General features: G+C 42.3%; 1 protein-coding gene and 1 pseudogene across 3 annotated transcripts in view; one reads left to right on the top strand and one right to left on the bottom strand.

The window, feature by feature from the left end:
* The first annotated feature begins 3,269 nt into the window (after window positions 1-3,269).
* Window positions 3,270-16,242, top strand: part of PIWIL2 (piwi like RNA-mediated gene silencing 2) — a 63,804-nt gene continuing 50,831 nt past the window's right edge. The window contains exon 1 of one of the 2 annotated variants that reach the window (XM_079142281.1): window positions 3,270-4,724. In XM_079142281.1, coding sequence (XP_078998407.1) covers window positions 4,722-4,724 — 3 coding nt within the window. In that variant the 5' untranslated portion in view covers window positions 3,270-4,721. Of the gene's footprint in view, window positions 4,725-16,046; window positions 16,063-16,242 lie in introns of those variants that run through there. The other variant, XM_079142282.1, reaches the window with a different exon arrangement.
* On the bottom strand, window positions 12,243-16,188 carry LOC306662156 (cyclic AMP-dependent transcription factor ATF-4-like; annotated as a pseudogene). The gene has a single exon. The product of its transcript is annotated as a cyclic AMP-dependent transcription factor ATF-4-like (transcript).

The raw sequence follows: 16,242 nt of genomic DNA, 5'->3' as shown, positions 1-16,242 counted from the left end.
CTGGGTAGAACAAAGTGGCACAGCAGTGTCAGGTGGCTGCAGGCTGACGAGAGCCTGCTCATCTCAGTGTGTTGCCTCTGCAAGACGAATGAACCTCAGACCTGGTGAGAAGTACCTCTGCACTGCCGGCTTGCCCCCTAGCTTTTGGATGCGTCTTCCTTTCATCTCACTTTCCTTCTTTCTGTTCTGCTGTTATTTATCCAGCATCGCTGGGGCTTTCCCTATAAAGCCTCTCAAGCTGCCTGGCCAACAGCCGTGAGGGGGATTGAATATTTAGTGACCACATTGCCCTTTCTGAAGTTGAAAGCTTGTGTTAGTTGTGTTCAGTAGTGTTCTGCTCCTTTCTCATTATAGAGGACTGGAGTAGAAAGAGATCCTTGGAAGTATGTGCCATGGAAATCCTGCTCCATTCTATGCTGAGCTTTGATTAGCTCTGGGCTGCAGCTTTGTGTTCTTTTCAATAGCTGAGGCACTGCCTTTGGGTCTCTGTTGTAATCCCCTTTCTCTTACTTCTTTGGTTCAAAAATACCCTCTACTTATATGGCAGGGTTGGGGGCTAATCCAACGGTCCTGGTATTTTACAGTCTTTAGTTCTTTGGTTCTTCCAAGAAAGCTTGAGGAAGAGCACATGCCACCTCACCTCTGTTCATTTTATCTCAGGTATCTTAGTGAAGCTTAGGACTCTCACAAGTCCTTACAGCTTGTGATCCCTGATGCACACATTAGATCTCAATAAAAGTGTGGAGAAGCCAGGAGTGGTGGTGCAGACTATGATCCCAGAAATCTGGAGGCTGAGACAGAAGGATCACAAGTTCAAAGCCAGCCTGGGCAACTTGATACTCCCTATCTAAAAAATAAAGGGCTCAGTAGCAGAGCACCCCTGGGTTCAATCCCTAGTACTGGGGGGAGAAAAAGAAAAATGTGGAGAAAAAGGAAGGCAAGTCTGCTTTCTACCAACAAATATGTGCAAATAACAGGAGAAAAACCCAAAGTCAGATTCATATTGGGTGCAAATGGATGCAAATTTATTACTACCTGCATCTGTGTACCACATTTTGTTAGAAACAGAAGGGGAATCATAGATTTGTTCATTTCTTTACATGAGTAAGTGACAGTGTGGGCTTTAGAGTTATACTTGGATTTGGATCCATCTCTATCAGTAACCCTGGGAGAAAAAAAGTCACTTATTTTTCCCTAAGCCCAGTTGTTTTTGTTTTTAATTTTCCAAAAGAATGAGATAATGGCTTTTTTATAATGTTGCTTTTATGTTAAAGATGAAGTATATTGGGTACCAGACAGACAAGTGTGTGACCAGCACAAGGAACAGGAAACTAGATTGACAGAGACTTCAGCAGCAAGGATGTTCATCATGTAGCACACAAGTTCTGGAGATAGGTGGTTCCAGAATTCAGTGGCAGCCAAAGTGTCATCACGATTTTCCTGGATCCATTTACTCTGCCATCCTCAGTGCTGCAGAATGGCTACTTCACTTCTCAGCATTATTTCTTAAAATGACAGTGTTTAAAACTATTAGTCCATTTTTTTTGTTGCTGACACTGGGGACCGCGCCTCTACCACTTGAACTCAGAGGAAACCACATCCAAACCATAGCAGAAACCAAACAGTAAGCAATGGGCAGCAGTCGAGGATCTTTGTCCTCGCTCTGCTCTTAGAGAGTAGTTTTAGAAGCCTCATGGATTTGCCCAAGTCTTTATAGGGCTGAGCCATATATCTGCCCTGGGACCAGGCACTACTGGCAAAGAAAAAAAGGTACACCAGTTTATACCTGGGTATACTGTGGCCTGTGAGATAGGATTTTGTTAGAAGGAAAAAACAAGAGTGGCAGTTAGGTAGATAATCTCTGATAGTTGCCGCCATTTTTTTTGTTTTGAGCGATATCCCCAGCCCTGTTTTTTGTATTTCATTTAGAGACAGGGTCTCACTGAGTTGCTTAGCACCTTGCTTCTGCTGAGACTGGCTTTGAACTTGTGATCCTCCTGCCTCAGCCTCCCAAGCTGCTGGGATTACAGGCATGTGCCACCACACCCAGCTACCACCATGTTTTTAAAAATATTGTAGCTGGGGCTGGGGTTGTGGCTCAGTAGTAGAGCGCTTGCCTAGCACATGTGAGGCTGTGGGTTTGATCCTCAGCACCACATAAAAGTAAATAAAATAGAGCTATAAAAAAATATTAAAATATTGTAGTTGTCTTGGGAGGCTGAGCCAAGAGGATCACAAATTCCAGCCTCAGCAACTTAGCAAAACCCAATTTCAAAAAGAAAAGAAAAAGAAATTTGTAGCACAGTACAGCATTGTGTCACACACTTGTAACTCCAGCTACTCAGGAGGCTGAGGCAGGAGGATCTCAAGTTCAAGGTTAGCCTCAGCATCTTAGACCTTGTTTCAAAATGAAAAGGGCTAGGGATGGAACTTAGTGGTAAAGCACACCTGGGCACCCTGGACTTTACCATTCCCAGTACCACAAATAATAAAAATAAATAATTAAACAAAAAATATTGTAGTAAAATCATAAGATATGTCTGTAGAATTTTTGTTTAATCACTTTTTATTCTAAATAAACTAGTTTTAACTTTTTAGTTCATATTCATCCAAATTTTGTGTATTATATACAATATAAATTGTATGCTGTTTTACTGGGTGCTCCAACTCAATATGCAGTTCTTCCATGTCACTGAGTGTCATATTTCAGATAATTTGTGAGTTAGCTGGAAGCATTAAAGATAGCATCTTTAAATCAGACCCACCACATGTTCCAGCTGAATTGAGCCCTCAACCCTAGGCTCTTAAAGGTAAAAAGATTTACTTCTTAGTTATGGTACACAAAGGTTTAGTGCTAGCCTGGGCAACATAGCAAGATCCTTGTCTCTGAAAAAAACTGTGTGTGTGTGTGTGTGTGTGTGTGTGGAGGGAGTGGGCAGGGGAGTAGCAGGTTTATGACAGTAAGTAGGGCAGGCCTCACTGAGAAGGTCTGATCTGAGGAGAGGAAGCAGTAGGATCAGGAGAGGCAGGGAGTATTCTGGGCAGAGGGAAAGCTTGGAGACTGGTTTGGAGCTGAAGGAGTAAGAGGAGCAGCAGGAGAGGGGTGCCTTTATTCCACTGTAAGGACTTTGTCTTATTTTTAAATGGGGAGTCATGGCAAGCTTCCTTGCTTAAGTTCCAGACAGGAAACTTGACTGGCCACTGTGATGAAACACGGGTAGAGCACGGCTGCAGATCCCAGGCCGGTGTAGCCAGCCACACAGCAGACAGGTGTGCTTGGATAAGGGCAGTGGATGGTGGTAGAGCGCAATGGTGGATGTGTAGGAAGTGATTGGATTATAGACACTTTTAAAAATTTTTCAATACTGAGGATTGCCTCACACATACCAGGCAAGCACTCTACCACTGAGCTATATTCCCAGCACTTAAAAAAAAAATTTTTTTTTTTGAGACAGGGTCTCATTAAATTGTCCAGGCTGACCCCCAACTTACAATCTCCTAACTCAGCCTCGCAAACCCCTGGAATTACAGGTGTGAACCACAGGGCCCAGCTCTAGATACTTATTTTGAAGGTTTAGCCAGCTTGATCTGCTGATAGATTAGTTGTGGGTGTGAGAAAAGAGTCAAGTTCACTCCGAAGCTTTGACAGTAGAAAACAGCCAAAAGCTGTGGGAAAATGGCCTTGACTTGACTTCCTTCCATCTTCCAATCTCAATTAGTAGGAACTGATTCACATCCAGAACTCTACTGCAAGAGAATGGGGAAATGTTAGTATTTTGCTTTCTAGCCCCTACGGTCCAGCTTGACGCTTTACAAAGGAGGAGCCTGCAGGATGACAAGTGCCACCTACTATATCCTCTGCAGTTGTGGCACTCGTCCAAAGTTGGAATGTGGCCCTGTGGTGCTGTGTTCCAGAAGGAAGCAGCCCCTTTAGCTAGACCCACTGCACTCTGGGTGACGTGAAAACCTTTCCACGATATTTTTCACAAGAATTCTGGAAATGTCTTATGTTGTACAACCTTAGTGGCTAAATTAGAATCTTATCTTTGGGCTACAAAATTTTACCCAAGCAATCATGCCTCTGTATCTGGATATTTAGGTTTTTCCAGTTTTTCACCGTTTAAAAAAATGACGTGGTAAATAACCTCGTTAAATTGTTGCCAGCATTGTCAACTATTTTCCTAAGGTTCTTTCTTAAAAACAGCTTTACTAACTGGGAGCGGTGGTGTGCACCTGTAGTCTCAGGTACTCGGGAGATGGAGGCAGGAGGATCACTTGAGCCAAAAAGTTCTAGACCAGCCTGCTGAAGAACACAGCAAGACCCTGTCTCAAAACAAAACAAAACATCTTTGTTAAGTCAAATTCTGTGACTCTTTTTTTGAACTGGGGTTCGAAGCCAGGGCTTTGTGAATGTGAGGCAAACGCCTTGCAGCTGAGCTACATTCCAACTCGTTCTGTGACATTTTTAAGACTTTTGATAGATCTTGCCCTCCAGAGTGTTTGCACCTATTTACATGCTCCTTTGTAAACTTAAATGTGTGACTGAGGTTCAATTTTTAAACTATATGAGCATTTAAAAAAAAAAAAAAAAAAAAAAAAAAAAAAAACCTGCTCATTTGGAGACCTGCCATGTGCTTACAGGACTCTGGGTGGTTACCTAACCTCTGGTTGGTCCCTTCCTTCATCAGCAGAACTGGTGTGCTAAGGACATCCAGCTACCCATGGTGAGTTAGAATTTCCAAGTCAGTTGTGTTTTTTCCCAAACTTGTTTTGGGTAGTTGTATTTACTCTTGTAATTACATAATTTAACTAAGCAATTGCATAAACTGATTAAAGCTGAGGGCTAAAATAAGGTCATTTCTGTCAGAAATATGGTAAGTACTTAATTTTAAGTAGTTATTTAAACTGATGAAATATGAGTGCTAAAAGAAAGAGTTCTTAGTTCTATGGAAACTAAGGTAAATGCTTTCGAAAGACTCAACAAATGTGAGTCACTGAAAATATTGTTGCATTCAGTTTAGGCAATATGAATATAAATATAGAAGGGACATCATGAACATCCAGGGTCATTTTGTTCTCTGATTGCTTCACAAGATCTCTAATGCTTTGACTTCTCGATGCATTTTTAGAGAAACCAAAATTGGTGTTCTTAGCAGTGCATTGTAGATTCCATGGAATGCCAACCAGTAGGCCCTTTCTCAGAGAAAAAGACTTGTCCCTACACCATTGGATGTCCTTTTTATGTGTGTTAGGGTAAAGTATTTAAGATGGCTATGTTTCTCTTTTTAAAAAAATTTTTTTAAATAGTTGTAGAGGACACAATACCTTTATTTATTTATATGCAGTGCTGAAGATCAAACCCAGTGCCTCACACATGCTAGGCTAGCGCTCTAGCACTGAGCTACAACCCCAGCCTGGATGTTTCTTTAATTAAATCAAAGTCCGTTCAATTTAGAAAATGGCATGGGACCCTCCTATGACCTCTGTGACCTCAGGTCTCAGTCTCCTCCTGGGTCATCCCACTCCAGCCACTCAAACCTGTGCTGTTTGTGTCACATGGCAAGCAGGCTTCGGTTTTGGGACTTTTGCGTTCTTTCCCCAACTACCTAGAACTCACTTTCCCCAGGTGTCTGGTTTCTTGGAGCCCTTCAGTTCTCTCAGACTCCCTGGCCACCTTCCATAATCCAGCAAACTCCCAACCCTGATGCTCCTTATGCCCCTTCTCTTGCTTTATTTTTCTCAATAGCATTTGTCATCATTTGACTTATTCTTTCCTTTTTTTAATCTGATACTCCATCTAGAACACAAGCTATAGTGTAGAGATGGTTTTGTGCATGACTTTTCCCCCAGGACTTAAAATAATTTCTCACACATAACAGGCACCAAATAAATGTTGGGTAAAAGAACACAGGCTTGACTATTACATGTGAAAGTTATGTGTGTTCAAGAATTTCTATATTTCTGCGCAAATATACAAGTGAGAAAGTTGATATGACTGGACAGTCTCCTTAGATTCCTCCTAGGGAAAGACTGTCCATTACTCTCTAGAGAAAAGAAAGGATCAGGCTGACCTTGTGGGTAAAACTTTGAGCCAGTTCAATGAACTATCTTCATGGCTTCCCCTGGTGAGTGTACAACTGGCACTGGTGTTTACACAAATATCTGTGTGCACTCATAAACACCAAAAGGACTTATACCAATCAGGAATTGCAATATAAAGACATGTGCTCATATCTTCAGGACCCTACAACCCTAATGACTCTGAGTTGTTCATTTTGCTGATTGGAGCATGTGTCCAAGAGAGGCAATGTCCACCTGGAAGCACCACTGTAGGGGTTTTGAATTTGTTACTTCCCTGATGTGGCTAAGAAGTAAGTATGGTCCTTTTGAAAAGCAGCTCTTAGCTTGCTACTGGGTTTTCATCAAAATTGAACACCTCACAATAGCCAAACTATGGAACCAAACTAGATGTCCTTCAACAGATGAATGGATAAAGAAAATGTGATACACATACACAATGGAATATTACTCAGCTTTAAAGAAGAATGAAATTATGGCATTTGCAGGTACATGGATGCAACTGGAGAATCATGTTAAGTGAAATAAGCCAATCCCCCAAAAAACCAAAGGCCAAATGTTTTCTCTGATATGTGGATGCTAATTCACAATAAGGGTGGTGTTGGGAAAAATAGAGGTACTTTGCATTAGGCAGAATTAAGGGAGGGGAGGGGCTTAGGGGTAGGAAGGATAGTAGAATGAATAGAACATTATTACCCTATGTACATACCATTACACAACTGGTGTGATTCAACATCACATACAACCAGAAGAATGAGAAGTTATACTCCACATATATATAATACATCAAAATACATTCTATCATGTTATACATTCTATCATGTATAACTAATTAGAACAAATTAAAAAACTGAACACCTGAGGAAATGTGTTACAGTATGTACCCACTGAAGCCTGTGACTGGCCTCCCATTTTGGGGTGGACTAAGATTTAACAACTAGCAATGTGGTAAGACCCCAACCAGCCTCTCCTGTCAAGAATGGAAAATTCCAGTATTCTGGCCTGGCCCCATTGGCATTTCAGATGGATGTGAAAAAAAAAAAGGCACCTTTTCCTCTGGGGGCAGTTTATTCTCTGCTCTACAACCTAAAGCAAAACCACCAGCTCAATGAGGCTTCCAGTTTGCAGAGGTTCCCCTAAATGCCAGGCCTTGATTCGCTGATGTTTGGCTAAACTGATACCAGCAGCATCCCCAGGCTGCTGTGGCTGTTCCGTGCCAGCTCCAGCTGTGTGAAATGGAGGATGGGTATGGTCGCTGCACTCAGCTGTTCTCTAGCTCCGGCCAATACTCCTTGACGAACCCAGTTCTGTTTTCACCGACTCAGGCTGTTGACAGTGACCTACTGTTTGGTCTGCCACCTGGAAGACTACACACTGGCAGATTAAAGATTTCTCTCATTAGGGCCATGAACCATGTAAACAAATCATACTGCTGATAGAACATGTGGGTCACTCGTGTAGGTGCCCGTTCTCTGATGATATGAACTGGAATTGAGGTGTAGGCTGTGTCTGCAACTCCCAGATTGCTTCCTCCGCACACCCTTGGGCACCAAGTAAAGGACTCTGCATTCTGGATGCACAAGCCACCACTGCATACCAGGCTTGTGACTCCCGATAAAAGTTGGACCCTTTGTCTCTTGGTGAGGGAGGCCACAATGCACAGGGTAAGGAAATTGAGTCCACCCAACCTGACTGCCTCTTAGGGCTACAGGCTTACCAGTGCTGACACTCAGGTTTCAGTGTTGCTGTCCCAGTTAGTTGGCTCTGGCCACCCCATCGGGACCCTTGAAAATAATCTTTGTCATGTTTTCAACTTTGATAAAAGGATGCATCTTTTATCACAGTGGATGCTCCGGCTGGACCTTGAGTGGACTCAAGGCAGACCTTCCAGACTGCCCACCACACGTGATATTGTTGAGCACTGGAGTGGCCTCCTCAAAACAACTTCTGAGTCTCCCTCTGCTGTAGTATGAATGTCCTTCCTAAAACTCACACTGAAATTTAATTCCCTTTCTGATGGCACTGGGAGGTGAGACCTTGAGGTGGTAAGGATATGAGGGTGGAGCCTGTTTTCTCTTGCCATGTTGGCCTCTGCCATGTTATACACAAAGAAAATCCTCACCGGATGAAGCCCTTCAATCTTGGACTTCTTGCCTCCAGAGTTGTGAGAAATTTATTTTCTTTATTAACCACCCAGCCTGTGGAACTCTTTATCTATTTACCTTTTTTTTTTTTTTTTCAGTACTGGAAATTGAACACAGGGCCTCACATATGCTAGGCAAGTGCTCTACTGCTGAGCTACAGCCCCAGCTCTTTGTGATATTCTTTTATAGCAACAGGATACAGACTAAGACAGCATCCATTTCCTTTTTCTGGTCCATATATGTTACTAAGTGTCTTAGTCTGTTTTCTGTTGCTATAATGAAATATCTGAGATTGGATAATTCATAAAGAAAAGAGGTTTATTTTGGCTCACAGTTCTGGATATCCAAGAGCATGGCATGAGCATTTGTTCAACTTCTAATGAGGGACTCCTGACAGAAAGTGAAAGCCAGTACATGTGGAAGAGGAGCATGTGTGAGAGAAATATCAAGGGGCAGTTCTGGACTTGCTTTATAATAGCCTGCTCTTGCAAAAACTAATCCATTCTGTTGATTACTAACCCAGTCTCATGAGAAAGACATGCATTCATTCATGAGAGAGATGCTTCATGCCCTAATCACCTCCTGAGGGCCTCACCTCAAAACTGCCACACTGGGAATTAAATTTTAACATAAGTTTTGATTGGGACAAACCATTTACAAACCACAGCAGTAAACCATAGCACTGAACATAGCTGTTCTCAGGAAAGGACCATTGTGTCTTTCCACTCTCTGGGTATTAATTAGGATGAAAAGATGAGATGGTAACCTGGAGACCCAGGAGAGCAATGGTGTAGTTCCAGTTCAAGTTCAAGTTGGCCTGAGAACCAGTAGAGCCAATGTTATATTTTCAGTCCAAAGGCTGATAGGTTTCAGACTCAGGAAAAGCTGATGTCTCAGTTTGAATCTGAAGGCAGGAAAAGGCTGATACCCCAGTCTGAAGGTCATCAGGCAAGAGGAAGTCTCTATTAATTGGAGGAGACTCAGATCTTTTGGTCTATTCTGGCCTTCAACTGATTGGATGAGGCCCAACCTCATTAGGGAAGGCAGTTGCCTTACTCAGCCCATCAATTTAAATGTTAATCTCATCAAACACTCTCCCAGGGACACTCAGAATGTTTGACCAAATATCTTGGCATCCTGTGATATCAAGTTGACATAGAAAATTAGCCATCAGCTGGATGCAGTGATGCATGCCTGTAATCCCAGCGGTTTGGGAGGCTGAGGCAGGAGGATCATGAGTTCAAAGCCAGCCTCAGCAATTTAATGAGGACTTAAGCAACTTAATGAGACCCTGTCTCTAAATAAAATATTTTTTTAAAGGGCTGGGATGTGGCTCAGAGGAAAAGTGCCCCTGGGTTCAATCCCAGTACCAAAAGGAAGGAAACAGGATGGAAAGAAGGAAAGGAAGGAGAAAATTAACCATCACAGTCATCATCTCTTTTACTTGTAACAGCCATTTTAATGGTTATGAAATGATATTTCATTTGTGGTTTTGTGTTTCTGTAATGAATAAGGATCATGTGCTTTTAACGATTTGTATATCTTCTTTTGTGAAAGATTCATTGATCCATTTTGCTCATTTTTAATATTTTGTTTTTTGTCTTATAATCGAACCTGATAAGTTTTGTTATTTTTTTCTCATGAGTTCATATCTATTGATGCTTTTTATGTGGGAGCTTTGGTAGCCTGGCTAAGCGTATATTCCTCCTGGGAGAATTTATATTTACCCCTGCTAGGAACCCAGAGGTACCACAGACATAGGTCCAGTTAAATAAAATCCTTCCTGTAGATTCTAGGCTGAACAGGTAATACAGTTTTTGCTTGTTTGTTTGTTTGTGTTTTTGTGGTGCCAGGGATTAAACCCAGGGCCTTAGCACATGGTAGGCAAGCACTCTACCAGCTGAGCTGTATCCCCAGCTTTAGTATTACTGTGGCTTTAGTGATCTTATTTTCTGAATAACAGCAACCACCACCAATTAGAATGCATGGTCACAACAAAAGTATATACAAAAACAAAGGGCCAGAATATTTGAAGTTATGACTGCCTAGGAAAGTCAAAATTGTATATAGTTATAGGTTCTCTTCACCCTGAGTTTTAGAGTTTTAGCAGAGTTAGATGAACGAACAGAATTTGGTGTTATAGCTTTTTTTGAGTTAAAAAAAGTATTACCTGTAATTTAACTCAAAATACCTTATCTTAGTATGGTACGTGTGTGCTGTATTCTTTTAATTGACAAATAACAACTGCATGTATTTTGGGGGGTAAGTGTAATGTTTGATACATATTTACATTATAAAATGATTAAAGTAAGCTAATTTACATATCTATTACCTCACATATTATCTTTTTGTGTGTCTGTGGTGAGTCAGTACTTTTTATTTGTCTTTCTCCAGTACTGGGGATTGAACCCAGGGGTGCTTTACTACTGAGTTACATCCCCAGGCCTTTTTATTTTCTGAGACAGGGTCTCGCTAAGTTGCCGAGGTTGGACTTGAACTTGCAATCCTCCTGGCTCAGTTTCCCAAGTTGCTGGTATTGCAGTGTGTGCCACCATGCCTGGCAGTGTGTGCTATTTTTTTGTTGGTTTTGTTGAGACCAAGTCTCACTATGTTGTCCAGGCTGATCTGGTACTCTTGGGCTCAAGCCTCCTCCTGCCTCAGTCTCCGAAGTATCTGGAATTATAGGCTCACTACCCCATGTGACATTGTGTATTTGTTTGTGGTACTGGGGATTGAACCCAGAGGTGCTCTATCACCAAGTTATACCCCCAACCCTTTTTATTTTGAGACAGGGTCTGGCTAAATTGCTGAAACTGGCCTTGAACTTGTGATCCTCCTGCCTCAACCTCCCAAGTAGCTAGGTGCTCTCCATGTGCTATTTTATTTTATTTGGTACCAGGGATTGAGCCCAGGGGCACTTAATCACTGAACATCCCCAGTCCTTTTTTTTTTTTTTTTTTTTTTTTTTTTTTAATTTTGAGACCCAAAGTTGCGTTGGACCTGCTACATTGCTAAGGCTGGTCTTGAACTTGCAATCTCCTGCCTCAGTCTACTGAGTCAGTGGAAATACAGGCGTTTGCTACATACTCACCTCTACGTCTATCTTAGGGATGGACAATTAACAATTGAAGTACCTGGTAGGAGATATAAACTCGAGGAGAGGTCGATGTGAGTGAATTATGCCATTAACCTAGACCAGACACATTTGTGTCTTTCCACAAAATCAGAATTTTTGAATAACAATAAATTTACAAGCTATATTACTTTCATTGGTTGTGATTCATTAAGTCACTTGGTAGCCATAAGCCCAGCAATCTTGAGTTCTTTTATTCCAATCTTAATTATTAATAGCTGTAACACTCAAGTCACATACCACATTTTAAACAATGAGATTCATATTACAGAAAGACTAAAAAGGGTTACAGCAGCCATGGGGCTTCAGGAGGCTGCACAGGCAGAGAGCAAGAAGTCATTAACAGTCAGATAAGATTAGGGATCAGATGAACTTGTTCAGAGCACAGAGCTATTGGGGCACAGAACTTATTCTTGGCCATGGTCCAGAGGGCAGGCAGTTCAAAACAGGCCAAAGCAGAGAGATAAGGCTGAGCTGAAGTCCCATGGACAGAGTTGGGAGTTCATGTTGACCTTATGAGGAGTTCACCAGATGATCTGCTCATGGGTTGGCGTGTGCTGCCATTAACTAGTATTGGGGTGCTTCTCCTTTTCTGGGTTTCAGGTGAGGGTGTTAGATCTTGATGAGCTTGTGGGCCTGGTTTTTCTGATATGGGTTTGATATGCCCATGCATCCATGTACTTCTGATTTAATTTGAAAAGCTCACAGGTGGTTCTTTTTTATTATCACAAAGTTTGTGACATGATTGTGCTGGACAGTTTTTTTTTTAACTTTTGCTACAAAGTAATTTATTACAACAGAGCTTTAGCACAAGACACACCTACATAAAGCACACAAGGGGACCTTTTTCTTCCCCTTTGCCTTGTGGACTTCTTCTAAAAAATCTTTCAGATGCGGGTCTCCTTGGCTGCAGCATCTGCTGTTTCTTTAGAGCTTTGTTCTTCTAACTCTCTGCATTTGCCCGTGAGGACCTCCTGCTCTGCCCTCTTCTGCAGGTGGTCCCTAGTGGCTGCTGCTTGTTTCGCTCCACTTTTTCCAGCTTCTTCTCCAGCTTCTTGCCTGTACTTTGCTGCCACCATCTTCTCCCCAGGAGGGTTGTAAGGTTTGGGGTGGGCAGAACTACTCGGCACACCTGGAGGTGGCAGTTCCATTAGGAGAGCCCCTGGAGGCAGAGGCTCTGCTGGGAAGAGCCCAGGTTGAACTCACGGCTCACACAGATGCCACCATCATTATCTGAGGGGGCGTCTTCCTCCTCTCCATACTAAGGGATCACGGTAAGGTAAACAGCAGAGTAGAGCTTCCTAGCTCCTTCGGAGAGATCCACTTCACTGCCAACCTCTAAGCAAAAAGAACGCTCTGGAGTGAAGGAAGGACAGGACCGCCTGAGAAAGGGGAAGACTTTGCAAGAAGGTGAATGGGCAAACTGATCCACTTCTGTTCAACTTTCTGGGAGACGGCCAATGGGGTTCATTGTCTGGGGAGCATCCTTATTAGTCTCCTGGACACAAAGAGATCACATGCATCATCATCTAATGTGGCCAAAAGTTCAGCTGGCATGGTTTCCAGGTCACCTATTCTCAACAGGCCATCAAGGTCAAACTCCTTCAGATCCATTTCCTCCAACATCCAGTCTGTCCCAAAGAAGGTATCTTCCTTGCCCGTGTCAGAGATACTGACTAACCCAGGCACAGCCAACCATTTGAAGAGCCCACCTTAGCCTTATTACTGGAGAACCCATGAGGCTGGAAGTGCTTGGCCACCACCATGTAGTCTTCTAAGAGAACTAGGCTTGCTTGCTTATTTATTTATTTATTTATTTATTTTGTCATGCTGGGGATTGAACCCAGGGCCTCGTGATTGCTATTTTTTTTAAATTTTTCTTATTTTCTTAGGAAATTAGTGTCTTTTATATTTTTTGTTTGTTCTTATTACTTATACATGATAGTGGCATGTATTTTGACATATCTACATGGAGTATAACTGATCATTCTTCTGGTTATACATGATGTATAATTATATTGTAGAATTACATATATGTACATGGGAGAGTAATGTACGATTCATTCTACTATCTTTTTTATTCCCATTCCCCCTCCCTTCCCTTCATGTCCTTTCCTTTAATCCAAACTACTTCTATTCTTCCCTACCCACACCCCCTTACTGTGTGTTAGCATCCGCATATCAGAGAAAACATTTAACCTGTGGTTTTTTTGGGATTGGCTTATTTCACTTAGCACGATATTCTCCAACTCCATCCATTTACCAGCAAATGCCATAATTTCATTCTTCTTTATGGCTGAGTAATATTCCATTGTGTATATATAACACATGTTCTTTATCCATTCATCTGTTGCGGGGTACATAAGTTGGTTCCGTACCTTAGCTATTGTGAATTGAGCTGCTATAAACATTGATGTGGCTGAGTCACTGTAGTATGCTGATTTTAAGTCCTTTAGGTATAAACTGAGGAGTGGGATATCTGAGTCAAATGGTGGTTCCATTCCAAATTTCCTGAGGAATCTCCATACTTCTTACCATAGTGAGACCTAGACTTTCTTCAGCTCCCAAACCTTACTGGTTGAAGGGGGACATCAAATCTCCTGCCAACACCTTGCTGTTAAGGAAGTTCACCTCAATCACGTTGAGGATGTTACTTCCTCAATGAATATACTTAATTTGAAGGTGTCTTTGTGGGTTACAGCCATGCTACTGCTGGATCATGATAAGCTCTGTGGCTTAAGTTACAGCAAAAGTCCACCCTGCTACAGGTACTGCTGTCTAATATGCCATGGGAGGGCACGAGTCAAGGCATACTAATGGAGAGCTCTTTACCTAGGGGAAGGCAGAGCAGAAATGTGGGCGTTATTCATTTCCATAAGTGACATCTGGTGGTTATTTTGTTTCCGAGACAAGTTACCCTCATTCTACCTTAGCACTTGTTCTCAAAATGGAGTAGCTCAGGACAAGGCACAGCCTAAAACCTGCATTTCTATACATTATGAAATGACTCAGAGTAGGGCACTACCTGCTGTCATGGCCTTCTCTCCACAGTTGATTAACTTTTGAAAGATTCTGAACAAATGCCTGTATTTCACACAGAACTTCAACATCCCACCACCACCACCCACCCTGTGCTGAAGATGGAACCTAGAGCCCTGGGCATGGTATATTTGCACTCTCCTACTGAGCTAAACCCCTGCCCCATTGTGACCATCTTTATTTTCAGTCAACACCAAGATTATATATTTTCTTTAGTGAAATAAATAGTATTCATGATGTATGAACTGGCTACAAATACTGTACAGAGGCCACCTGCTCTTGCATGAATGCTGTATAGAAATCTAAGGAACCCAATCTGTATCACTTCCTTATGTTGCTCTGGTTTAGATTACAAAACAGATGTGCTCAGAAAATCATCAGAGAATTACTGTTGCCTTAGATCTAGCAGAAGACTTACTGAATTCTGCCCCTAAAATACTGTTTCATGTATGATGAATTTATCTTTCATGCAGGTGTAGGTCAGAGTTCCAAAAAGGACTGGGAGCTGGGACTTCATCAAGGTTACAGAATAGTTTATACAACTGATTTTTATTGCACTTGCTACTCAATGTTTGCATAAGTAACAATTCTACTTATAACAATGTAACATGGTAAGTTAGTTAAGGGGTAGAGGAACTGACAATGTTATAATAGTACGTTAAACAAATAACTTGTACAGTGTAGGGCATCCTGCCAATTTCATTCTTACCTTGAAAATCTTCCTACTCCAAATAGTTTTCAGACTATTCTCATTCAAGATGGAAAGGAGGGTCCTTGAATATATGGATTAAAGCAAGGCATGAAATATTTGAGGCCTTAAGGGGTAAGTTCAACAATCCTCCTCTAGTCCTGTTCCATGTAGAGCTATCTGAAGGTCTCCACAGCATCTGCCAAAGCTTCCAGAAACTTGACCCCCACCACTTTCCAAAGTCTAGGGGTTGAGATGGGGCAAAATTATTTGCCGAAATGGTTGGGAAGGGGGTAAGAAATGTTTTTTGGGTGAAAATATGCTTTCATTGCAGAATCGGACACTAATAATATTCTAGTCTGAAGATGCTCCACTCGGCTCATAGATTTATGCAATAATAATTTTTGGACAACATTTTTGGGGGGGTCATCTCGTACTAAGTATTTTATATACATTATCTCCTTATCATTTGTACCCTTCCATACAACCTTATGGATGCCTACAAATTGAACCGGGGCATGTGCAAGCTAGGCACTCTACTACTGAGCTACATCCCCAGTCCCAGTATTACTGTTTTTTTGTTTATCACTTATATTCCTATAGCCTCTAATTGGGAGAAATGGGGCAAGTCAATATCAACAAGAGCATGTAAGCTAAATCTGTTCACAAGAGTTGGCCACGGAAAGGGTCTCAGGATCTCAACATTTAAAAGCTCAGACTACCACGTATTTTCTAACAATCCCTTGGGACGAACCTCCTTGCAGAGCACAGCTGCTCCAAATGGACTGCCTCTTTTGTAGACGAACCAATGAGATGGCTGGATATTGTGAATGGCATGAGGTTTGGCCAATGGGCTCAGGCCAGGCTCCTGAGCTTATCAAAAAAACTGTGTGGAAGCACGTGGATCCTTCCGCGTGGCGGATGGGTTTGAGTGCGATGTTCTTCAGGTGCAGTCAGGCCGGGTGAGGACTTAAGCCCAGGTGAGAGGACAGGAGTCAGGTGTGGGAGGCCAGGAGGAGCGAGCCGCAGGTGCGGGCTGAGTGGGCTTTTGCTGTAGCACGTGGTGGCGAGCTGGCCATCCCACCCACTCCCCACCGCTCAGGAGACGCAAGGTGCCCTGGGGCCCTGGGTGGGGCGGGGGCGGGAAGTCGTTATTTGAG

The sequence above is a fragment of the Sciurus vulgaris genome, assembly GCF_902686455.1.
Source record: "Sciurus vulgaris genome assembly, chromosome: 5".
Lineage (NCBI taxonomy): Eukaryota > Metazoa > Chordata > Mammalia > Rodentia > Sciuridae > Sciurus > Sciurus vulgaris.
This window is presented reverse-complemented; position numbering and strand designations above follow the sequence as displayed.